The sequence below is a fragment of the Gavialis gangeticus genome, unplaced genomic scaffold, assembly GCF_001723915.1.
Source record: "Gavialis gangeticus isolate Ggan-Ray unplaced genomic scaffold, GavGan_comp1, whole genome shotgun sequence".
Classification (NCBI taxonomy): domain Eukaryota; kingdom Metazoa; phylum Chordata; order Crocodylia; family Gavialidae; genus Gavialis; species Gavialis gangeticus.
The window spans coordinates 19,875,705-19,887,349 of record NW_017729002.1 but is presented as its reverse complement, the minus strand read 5'-3'; the positions used below and the strand labels follow the sequence as shown (position 1 = coordinate 19,887,349).

General features: G+C 53.3%; 1 protein-coding gene and 1 long non-coding RNA gene across 2 annotated transcripts in view; one reads left to right on the top strand and one right to left on the bottom strand.

Moving 5' to 3' along the window:
- The window catches only part of MSS51 (MSS51 mitochondrial translational activator), a 25,259-nt gene extending 23,258 nt beyond the window's left edge, over positions 1–2,001 (top strand). The window contains exon 8 of the mRNA XM_019507586.1: positions 806–2,001. Within this exon, the coding sequence (XP_019363131.1) occupies positions 806–1,034 (229 nt within the window). The 3' untranslated portion in view covers positions 1,035–2,001. The remainder of the gene's footprint in view (positions 1–805) is intronic.
- A 908-nt stretch (positions 2,002–2,909) lies between these two features.
- LOC109290806 overlaps positions 2,910–11,645 on the bottom strand; it is a 15,988-nt gene continuing 7,252 nt past the window's right edge. The window contains exons 2-3 of the long non-coding RNA XR_002095688.1: positions 9,941–10,059; positions 2,910–7,186 (exon numbers count right to left, since the gene is read on the bottom strand). This is a non-coding gene — a long non-coding RNA (uncharacterized LOC109290806). The remainder of the gene's footprint in view (positions 7,187–9,940; positions 10,060–11,645) is intronic.

Below are 11,645 nucleotides of genomic sequence, written 5' to 3'. Positions count from 1 at the left end.
GTGTCACCTGCAAGACAGGGGAAGTGATTTTTCCACTCTGTTTAACACTAGTGAGGCCTCAGCTACAGCATTGTATCCAGCTTTGGGGCCCACACTTCAAGAAAGACATCAACAATGGGAGAATCCAACAGAGAGCAAAAAAAAAAAAAAATGGTTACAGGCCTGGTAAGCAAGACTTAGGAGCAAAGGCTGAAAGAACCAGGGTTTAATTGGGAGAAGAGAAGACTCAAGGGAGGAGACTGATATGCCTTCAATTACTTGAAGGGGGAGTATACAAAGGATGGGGATAGACTATTCTTTGTGGCTATAAGGGCTACAGGAGCAGTGATCTTAAATTGCAACAAGGGAAATTGAGGATGGATATAAGGAAGAATGTCTTCACTCTGAGGGAGGTTAAGCATTGGAACAGGCTACCTAGAGAAGCTATGGAAACTTCAGCCTTGGAAGTTTTTAAGAGTCAAGTTAGACAAACCCTTGGCTACTGTTGTCTGCAGGGGAGCTGAAGCAGTTGACTTCCCAAGGTCTAGTCCAACTCTGTTTTCCTATGATTCTATGTTGCCCTGCAATAATATGCTGTAATTGGCTATTAGAGCTTGACATTGCTTTAAAATGCTACCAGAGCGTTTCAGCTGGGGCATTGCCCGAGAACTGCTGTGGGGTGCCTCGTGTTGTTGGCATCCAAGTGGCACTGGCAGGGCACTGCCATAGAGGAAGCTCCTACTGAACATCCTGGCACAGGTTATGTGGTGTCAGGACAGGGGTGTGTTGGCAGGCTATAAACATGCCCCTTATCTCTCCCGGACAGTGAGCAAGAACTAAAGTCCTCCCTGAAGATCCTGATGGAGTTGGAAACCAACATCACAGGCTGTGGAGCCAACCCCTTTGCCTCCCTCAAACCCGAGCAGGTCTACTCCTGCCCCAACAAGCCACCCGTCTACTGCAGCTCCCACTACATCATGTTCCATGGGCTGTCCAGCCCCCCGTATGAGCCTGATATTGGGGAGCTGGAAGAGGAAGAGGACAAAGGGGAATAGAGAAGAAATGCTCACGCCTGCTTGGTATCAAGCAAACAAGGCACTTCACTGCCCCTAGACAGACCCTGCTATGCCACCTCCAACCCCTGCCTCCATTCCTCTGGCTTGGCTGCATTCAGGGCCAGTGCTCCCCTCTCAGCTTGGGCAGCAACCCCAACAGGTAGCAGCTTTTCATGGGGCCCAGGGAGGGGAACCTGGCTGCACTGGCTGCTCTTATAGCTGCCTCCTTCAGCAATACAGGGGTCTGAGGGACACTGGAGAGAGCAAGCTCTCTTGGCTAGGCCTCAGAGCTGACCCCCACCCCAAACCACCACAATGAACAATGGGAGAGAGAGAAACCAAGCACTTGCCTGAGCAGGGCTGCAAGCATTTAGCAAGCACCAGAGTCTGTTGCATTACCAGTGCTGGCTCAGCCCACTCTCACCTTGTGGTGGTGGCTGCCCATTACCAGTGCAGTGCTGTCACAGCTATTTGCAGCGTATGTGGTAGCAGAGATGTGAGAAGTGGTGTTCACAGAAAAGACCCTGCCTGCTACTGCTCACTTACCACAGCTCCGCAACAGACTTGCCAAGGGCACTTCCCATCGGTCACCTGTCTGCTGGGAGTTGAAGTGTGGAGAGCAGCCCTCTTGTTCTTTCCTACAGGCTCTCACTTTGCTAAGAGCCTCAACACTGTCCCTCTGACTGAATGGCAGAGGGCAGCAGTTTTCCTGTATCCCTGGTTTTTGGGACAAAAACATAGCCATAGCTATCAGCTCTCCAGGGCTTGCCCTATCTAGCTCAGAGCTAGCCAAGTGAGGTGGAAACATTTGTCCCAGCTCACCTGTGGTTATGAGGAGGGTTTTCCATTCAGCAGACCTCTGCAACCAGGCTCTCACCCCCAGTAGCTAGAGACAGGACATCTGTCCCAGACCTAGTGCCTCTAGGTCTGCGGTTCCCAAACTCTGACAGATTGCGCACCACCAATTTAAATGATAGAACCTTAAGTACCACCAGCAATTTTTCAATTCAACCTTAAGTACCACCAGCAAATTTTTGTCATATAAAGTAATTATAATAAATCTGTTAATGCGTACCACAGATTAGGAACGGCTGCTGTAGGTTACGGACTCTGATCCTCTTGTCAAACCAAGCCAAGCCCCATTAGTGTTTAATCACCTGTTTGCTCTGAGGTGCCAGAGGAGACCGGGCTGGGAGGGGCTGGCTGCAAGGGAACAAGCAATGCCTGGTGGGGAGACACCACTTCCTGTGTCTGCCTGGGGGGATATTGAGAAGGTGGAAGGCTCCCTCCAGTGTACCGGACTCCTGGGCACTGAGTTCATCTGGAAGAAGCTGGAGGGGGCATTCCCCATGCTGAGGTAGTGAATGCACCTTGAGTCAGTGGATGCCTTGCGCAGCCTGATTTGCATGAGACCCAGGGGTACATCTGCAGTGACCCTTGTGTGGGTCATTGTGTGCTCTATCCATTCAGTCTCCTCTGCTCTTCAGGCCTTGTTCCCCGCCCTGGTGACCCTCAAAGATCACAGCCAGGGGAGGTGCTGGGGGCTTCCAGGTACGGTTCTTAGCAGCACACACACAATGGTCTCTTCACCATGGTGTCTGCCTTAGTTCATTTATCTCTCAGTCTAATGGGTGAATTGCTGTGATAATTGCAGCATTAGGAGAAGCATCATTTCTATATACTCACAGGCCATCGCCCTGTCCTGATCCCCCTGTTGTTCCTCTTCTGCCCAATGCTTCAGGAGTGTGCGTGTCACTGGCCCTGGATCACTCCCCTCAGCCATCTTCCCCTGCCACCCACTCCCACAGCCAGGAGGGGCTCATGGCAGCAGTGGGAGATGTAGAGGGGACAAATAAACAGCAGAGAGGAGCCGCAGCAGCTTCTTTCGCTTTATTTCTCAAAAGGCCTTTGTTGTAACAAAGAAAGCCAAGGCCTGAGCCAGCCACTGCCTCGCCCCCTCCAAACACAAGTGGCCTCCAAGTGAGCAGTAAGTGGCAAGGGCAATCAGTAAGGAACTAGCTCATGAGGAACGATTCACGTTGCCTGAAGCAGACACCAGGGGATGTTAGCATTTTCGAGGGCAAGCCTGCTCCCCCTAGGCCCAGACTGTGTTGCTGGAGATGGTGGGGCCCATGGGCCTCGTGACAGGCAGGAGTGGCGGGGACAAGTCCCATGCTCACACCTTCTGGAGCAGGGGCCTGGCCTCTGAGCAGGAAAAATCCTTTGTGCTCTCGCTTCACAAGTGTCTGTTGGGAGGGAGCTTCCAGGAGCTGGGGCTGGGCCCTGAGGACTCTCCAACTCACAGTGACCAGCTGCCTCCTGGGATGGGGACCCCGGGCAGGAGAGAAATAAAGAGACTCCTGAGGATCCAGGAGGCTAGAGAGGAGACAGGCTGGGTGGGGCAGGGGAAGGGGTGGGGAATGCTACATCATCTGGTACATTCATACAAGATACATTCAACCCCACAGACATCTGGCTCCTCCTGGCTCATGCTTGGTTTGGTCATCAGCAAATCCCTGCTTCCAGGTACGGGGTGCAGAGCAAAGCTCCAAGCAGTGAGGGAGGGAGGGAGGGATGAGGGGCTCTGCAGAGACAGAACCATCAGCCTCAGGTGCCCACTGCAAAGGGCTAGGCACCACAGCATCGTCCCCTCAGCTCCAGCACTTGCCTCTATCCTTCCTGCACAGCACTAGAACTAACCTCTCTGTGCAGCCCCTGCCATCACCAGCTACTGCACAGCTCCACGGTGGGCATATCAGGAAGGCCTTGGGACCTGGACGCATGCGTGAGACGAACCAAAATGTCCAGGGGCAAGAGCCAGAGGAGCCTGGCTGCAGGAGGAAAACACAAGCTCACATATACCCAAGGCTGATACCAACAGCCTCACACAGGCTTTCCACAGCCCAAGAGGTGGGCATAAAGGGGAAACCCTTGAGGGGTGAGAATTAAAGACACAACACAGAGAAGTCCAGACGGAAATGCTGCATCTGCTCCAGGCGAGGCAGAGACCGAGCCCCTCACAAGGGTCTGAGCCCCAGAGAACAAGGCTCAGGCTCCAAGGAACCTAGGGACAGGTTCTAGCCCATTCTGTACAAAGCTTGGGCAAGGGGCATACAATTCAGGGGACATGAGAAGGGGCTTTAAAATCTGTTTGGCAAGGGAAAATACCATTCAGAAGAGATGGGCTGAGGACACCAGGCTCAACCTGTACAGAGCTGGGCTCTTGACTTAGAACCAAAGCAAAATGCTGGGCCTCAGTGCAAATGTGATGGTGCAAAATCTTGCCACATGGCTTTTCTGGGGAGATTCGGCTACATCCAGACTAGAACAGGAAACAGATCCCTTCCAGTGTGGAACTGACCCAGAGCCCATGGGTGTGGGTGGATGCCATGTTCCCAAGCCAAGTCCTTCCCTTTTGAAGGGGTTCAGAATCCAGCCATGGCCCATCTTAAATACCCAGTCCCTCAGTGTCATTTGTGGGACCATTCCTTTCCATTACAGCGAACAGGTTTTCTGCATGACTCCTTTGGCCCTTTCCACAGTCTGGGTTGAAGAGGAGGCCAAACTAGAATCCAATTAAAAATTACCCCTCACCTTCTCCCCAGACCTAAGCACAACCTTGTCCAAGGTCCACAAACAATCAGTAAAACTTCTCCCATGTTCACAAGGCCTCTGGCCATCCTGGCTCCATCCAGAGGCAAAGGTGATAAAATAGTCAGAGCCTGTTCCTATTAGACTTCCAGACCCATTCTGCAGACCCTAGAGGTTCTGACAAGTTAGGAGAAGCAGCCAACCCTGTGGGGGCTCCTCCAGACCCAGCCTTTTCCTGTCATGACCTAATGCTTCAAAGGGATACCTGAATCCCAACCAGCCTCCAAGCTACTCTTCCAGTGGCTCATATCACACAGCAGAGGCATGATCCACCATGTATGGTGCTGGTGACCCTCAACCCCCAGTGGAAAGTACAGAGCAGGGTGTTGAAGCAGATGACCCCCGAGGTCCCTCCCAAGCCCCAGGTTCCATGCGGACAGCATTCTGCACATCATGGGAGCACAGCAGATTCACCTGGACTTGGCCCATCCAAATTAGCTGGCAGAGCTGCATCCCATGTAGACCTTTGGTTGATCGATCAGCAGCATGTAGTTTCCTGGAGGAGAGGTTGGCTGTTCCATTTCTGTTTGTCCAGGACACAAACTGTAGCGAAGACAGTTAAAAAATACTTGAACAAAGGGACCTGTGCTGAGGCCCAAGCAGAGGGCAGAGGGTTGGGGGATTCCTGTTTAGGAATCAGTGCAATTCAGTGTGTGCTTGTATCTGAGGTTCAAACCCAGCATGAAGGCTCAGCTGGTTTGTGCTGGATGCACTTGGAGCTGGAGTCTGCACTTGTTCAGTACCCATGGTTGACATACCCCGCAGGCCCAGCTATGATGGGACCCACTCCTCAGGGACCTGAGTGAGTGTGAGGCAGTTTGGAGGCTAAGTCCAGGTGCCTGGAGGGCAATGGAAATAGCTGGTGATGAAGCGGGTCCAGCCATGGGTCCAAATAGTTGCCAGAAATCTTTGTTGGAGCAGTGGCGCAGGGATGACCCTTGTCCTGAAGGCACCAGTGGGGAGAAGGCTGCTTGGCAGAAGGCTAGGTGGGTTGGGATGGACAGATCTTCACCCCTTCTTGCTGCAGGACTCTGGAGGGGACTGGTGAAAGTAAAGGGCCTTGGCAAGACCAAGAACACAACTCTGGACACAGGAAAGGCTCACCTGGGAAGGACAGAGGCAAGACATGGCAAGCAGTACTTTTTGGGCTTGTCTATGTTAGGGACAATGGCTAGGCCTGTCCTACTATGACAAGCATTAATCCAGAGCCGCAACTCAGTGATGGTGTCTTGTCAACAGTGGCTTCATACCAAGTGGGCTCCTCATTCACACCCAGGCTGCCATGCTCCACTCTGCAGGGAAGGTTTTCCACAGCCCAAACGTGACTAAAATCAGCCCCGCCAGTCCTATGATCCCTTGCTTAGAAGGGGATCAACTGACTGCGTCACAGCCTTTTCCACACTACAACACTGCTAGTGCTGGATGAACCAGTGCTAGTGACAGGTGGAAAAGGTCCCCAGAGTAGAGATGGTTGAGATGCTGGCTCTTCACCAGTGGCCTGGAGCATCACATTAGGAACAGGAGAAGCAGTCCTGACAACTCATCTCTGCCCTCCTGTCAAAGCTGGAGGGACACGGGTGACATTGGCACAGCTGCAGAGTTACAGTCTGGATGCTGGTGGACTCAGGGTTGCTGTGGTACTGTGAAGCTCAGAGGTACAGTCAGAAATCCTCAGGAGGTGGCAAGGACATAGGTTAAACATCCTGGTGGGTCTCATTGCCAGTGGGAACCGAGATCAATCAATGCCTGGCGGTTTTTATCAACAGTCTGAAAGGTGCTTCCAAGTTCCTTCAGAGAAGGGCTGGGCTGCCACCGGCTGCCACCTGGCTCTAGCAAAAGCAGCTCTGAGGGACGTTACCTGCCAGGACAGAGCTGTCTACAGATGGGCCAAGGAATGGCTCCAACATGCTGGAGCTCCTCCCTGAACCGACGGCAGGGAAAGCAGGGCATGTGCTGGAATGATGAGAAGAGAGTGGGGCTGGGTAGCAGGTTGAGGGGAGCCCAAGGCCCATGTGATGGCAGGGAAATCTGGGACCTCACAAAGGGGCTTCTCCCATCTGGCTCACAATAGGATCTGCTGTCTTTTTTATTGGGGACAAGGGGCAGGAATGATGTTGGGGGCAGCGGTAGTCTTTATGTTTCTCAAGGCAGGCAAAGTGGGTAGGGTGCCCCGATCTGAGGGGTGGGAAATGAGGGCCAAGCATCTGTCCACCGAGCATGTCTGTAGGGCAGCCATTACTCAGCATTGGCGCGCTCCCGCAGGGCTGGCAGTGTCAGTGTTTCCGGAGCAGATTTCTTCCGGGGCCTGTCCTTGGGAGAGCTGAGGAAGTCCGGGGGATCATCACTGAGCGGTGTGGAAGGGGCACTGGCTGGGGCACTGTGCGTGACCGGAGCTTGCCCCACCTCGCTTATGGAAATGGAGGGTGTGACCACGCCAATGATCTCGTTGGTGGCTTCCTGGGTTTCCCTCTCATACTTGCGCACCTCCTCCATTGTCATTCCTGCCGGGGTAAACAGAAGCAGAGTTCACAGGCTGGCTAGAGAGGACCCACCCGTCTGCTTCTGCTTGGATGTGTCAAACAAGGGAACACGGGGGTGAGACTGCTCTGGGAGTGGCTCTCACATGCACTGGAGAGACATCCTGAGCACAGCCACAAGGGAGGTTTGGGGGCTTGGAGTATGCGAGACAAAGCAGGCGAGTGAAGGGTGAGCAACACTCCCCAAGTGTGTCAGCAACATGGGGCGGCCAGACCCCTTGTGTTCATGTGCTGGGCACAAGCCAGCTTCTGCATCTACTAGCTGAGCCACGAGGGGTGTCCTTCTCCCTATAGTCCTCACCTTGCTACCAGCTTACCTATCCCAGAAGGCAGTGTCCCTGGAGGAGGATGCTGCTGCTGTGGCTGGAGGCAATTCTCTCCAGCATCTCTCACCTAATCCATGAAGATGTTTATACAGTGCCCCTTACTGCTGTCTCTAAAATAGCCTGCAGGTCCAGGGGGTGGAAACCTACAGTCCTATCAGCCTAAAGGCCAAAGCCACAGATGAGATGTTGAGCTTGAAACTACAGCCTGGGGAGACTTACTCACTGGAGGGGGATGGAGAATCTTTTTCAGTCTCAGAAACAGTAGTTTTCCTTAGGTTTCTAATTTTTCTGTAGTGTGGACCACACAATAGAAGTTGCTTTATTGCTACCTCCCCTCTCACATACAATTCCACAGACCATCTCTGCTCCAACTGGGGATGCAGCAATGTCCCTGTGGCAACTAAAGCTGTTCCTTCCATGGAAAAATAAGGTCAGGGAAGGAATGAGGTATTCTTTGAATACATGATCCAGCAGCTGTGAGTGAGGAAGAGTAATCAGCATCATGTGATGCACAGGCTCTGTACAGAACAGGTGCTGCTGGTGGCTGATGGGCTGCAGGCTGGGCAGAAGCTCCAGCTCACCCCTGCTGGGTTCCTTTCCTCAGAGGGCATTATGCTGTGGAGCTGAGACTTGCTGAAGCACCTGTTGAGCTGTCTCTACTGAGGTTCCCATGACCACCTTGGCCAAGAGCAAAGATCCATCAGGAAGAATAAAACAAACCAATTCCTTAGCTTCTACTTCTGTCCTGCTGCCAGGATGGGTGTATCACCCTGGTATCTGAGTGCCTTGCTTTGAGTAAACACTGCATGATTGGGCAAAGCTCTGCTGCCCTGGGAGAGTCTGTCCTAGTTTTATGTAGTTTTTCTTCCTTGTTGCAACCTGGTTAGCTATTGTGTCATCTTCTTCGCAACAGGCCTGAGAAGACTGAACTGCTTCAGAAGACCCAGGAAATATGCTTTAGCTGTTGTGAGGAGTCAAAGATGACTTTAAAGGCCAAGTTTCCCCATGGGAATACATTTTCCAAGGGACTTGTAACAGTAGTTAGCTCTTATCTCTAATAGGCTGAACAGGGCAGCAGAGGCGACCAAGCCAGAGCTTTCAGATCTGGTTCTGAGCTCTGCGTGGGTCGATTTAATTTACTGTCCTGTGCATATCTTCCAGGCTGCCCAGTGTCAGGGCTGTGGCTGAGATCAGCATGAGAAGGAAGGGGACTTCCCCAAGCTTTGACGCTGAGGTTCTACAGGGAATTCACCCTTCAATGACTTACTTCTACACATCCCTGGGTGTGAAGCTCTAAGGGACGATGCAGTACATGAAGCAGAGGGCAATAGGATTGGGTCAACAGCAGAGAAACCACCTCAAGGAGGCTGTTGAACACAGCAGTAGGCAGATGGCCTTGATTCCTGACTCTTCGAGAGGCCAGGTCAAGAAAGAAGCATGGGGCCTGCCTATGTGCTGTCTGCCTGCTGCCAGGTCCCTGAGGTCATCAGTACCCAGGCTTCCACTGTGGGTTGTTGAACTCCCTTGCAAAGGTTGCATACTGGAATGGCAAGGACACTGCAGGGCAGGAATGAAGTGTAGCACTGGGGAGGGATCAGGAGTGGAATGCGGGGGGTGCAGGCAGGAGGGAGGTGCATTGGCAAAGCTATGTGCAGGGAGATGGTGGGAGCAGAGGGAGGCGCACTGGTAGAGCCATGTGACCCAGGCTGCTGAAGCAGGGGGAGTGCACAGAAGGCTTAAGGTGCATCTGCACATCTGCCCTGGGGAAGCAAACCTGGCATCTGCTCTGTCCATACAGCTGTTGAACTTCTCCTGTGAGCTCCAACTCAATGCCACCCCCCAATGCAAGCCATTCTGATGGGGGCTGCTCCAGGTGAAACATGTGGTCCGTTTGCCATGGGATCACTGAGAGCTCCCAGGATCTCCCCTACTTATGTATAAATGTTCCTCTCTGTGCGGCCTCTATCCTGTTTTAACAAGCAGCTGCACTGTGGGCTCACAGCTATGGACCAGGTTCATCCATCCCCAGCACAGTCACCTCTTGTTGTGGGGGATGATGAGCTCCCTGCAGAGTCAAGGAGAAGCCCTCACATAAAAACACTATGGCAGATACTCTGATGTCCCACCACAGCCCCCACTGCAGAAAAGCCTGAGCACTGCCCTGCATAAGAGAGGATGAGCGCCACCCTCTGATTCAGCTCCTTTGCCCACAGTCCAGCACATGCTTCAGTTCTGATCCAGACCACGCACCCTCCCCAGGCTGTGGCCACCCCCCCAGCCAGACCCCAGTGTAAAGAATGGCTGCCCCAGAGTTCACTCTGTGAACGGGAAGGGGCAGGGGTGAACCATGAGGCCGCATGGAGAAAGAGAAAACCAAATGGAAGGTACATACAAAGGGAGGTCCTGGGCGAGCTGGGCAGGCAGGAAGCTAAGGGTCCTGGCTTCCGAACTTTTGGTTTGTGGCCACTTGCATCTGAGTCTCGAAGGCACGGACCTCCTCCAGGGACATGTCTGTAACATGCAGAGAGCCTCTCACTGCTCGGCCAGCGGGGCAACACTAGGCGAGTGCCCCACAAATCCAGTCCAGGGCACAGCAACAGGGAAGCAAGTGCTACACCACCACCAGAGGCCATCAGCCACAGCCAGAAGCACATCCACCCATCTGCCACCTGGCTTTCCATTCATTTACCCATCACTTGGGTCTCCCTTCCAAATGCTTACCCTCCCCCATTCATGCCCTGCTGGGGAATACCCTCTGCAAGATGCACACTCTCCCATGCAATGGGCATGACCGCACACACAAAACACATTCATGCTGACACCTGCTGTCAAGTGCTTTCTACTTGTGCTTGGTACAGACAGGCTTACAAAGCTCTGCTTGAAACAGTGAGGTGTCCTGAGAGACAGGAAGGTCTTCAAGCCATGACACAGGGACCCACAGGGAGCTGTGTCACCTTCCCAGCCTGCATAGTCAATCAGCTGCCAGGCTGCTCACACCTGGCTTCTCCCGAGTCATGGCTGTCAGTGCCTCGTATAGGTCCATCGTCCAGAAGCAACACGGGACATATCTCACACACACCAGCAGTCTCCCACCACTTACTGCAAGCTCAGGCATTCGCAGTTGTGGGCTCTTGAAGGCACAGACAGAGACATCCCCAAGAACAAGCATTCACGGACAGACCACAAGGTTTCCACAGACTTCAGTGGGGCTACCAACAGGCATATGGCCCTCCCCTTTCAGGGCCCATGCATCCTGAGAGGCTGCCCCTGAGCTCCCAAAGAGCAGCCAACCCTAGCAATCAGCAGGAGATGTTGCTGTCTCTTGAATTCCCTGTCCAGCACCCTGGCTGACCTAGAGCTGCCAGACCCAAGACACTGGGAAGCCCTTTGAATCAGGGGGCTGACAAGTCTGGGAGAAGCAGGAGGCCAGACACAGACCAAGAGATGAATGGATGTTTCTCTACTGAGCCAGCCTGCCTCACAGGACGCTGAGGGCTGCGGATGGGGGCTGTGTTGTTAGTAGCATTACAGGGAAGTGAGACTGTTAAGTACTACCCCAGAAGGCTGATGGGGAAAGAAGGCAAGCTTTCCAGCTATCATCTGCTCAGCCCTGACATCTCTGTTGGGTAAAGACCATTGGCCACTAAGTACAGCCTGTGAAGGAAGCTCTTTGCAGTCCATTGGGAATTCCAGCAACCTCAAGATGCTTGGCCTGTGCTGCTCACTGGGTGCCCAGTGATAGGAAGGTCATGTCAATCCAAGCAGGCAACGCCATAAAGAATGGTGCAGGTGCCACCATTTAGTCCAATTTTAGTCATTCCCAGCGGAGCTGCTGTAGAGGAGGGTGGAAGAGCTCTGGCAGCAGAGGAAGCCTGCAGTGACATTCGCTGGCACTGGGAGCATGCACCCCAGGGTTTCCTTGGAGGTTCTGCAGGGGGTGAATGCAGCCGCCTGGGCTGTGAGCTTCTTGTTGGCTCAGCCACAGCCTCACCTAGTGGGGGAGAAGCTGTGTGGGGGCACAGCAACAGTTACTGCAGGCCTGGCTTCTCCTTTGCAGTAGCAGTAGCTGCTTCCTTTGGTTTCCCCGTTGACGAAGC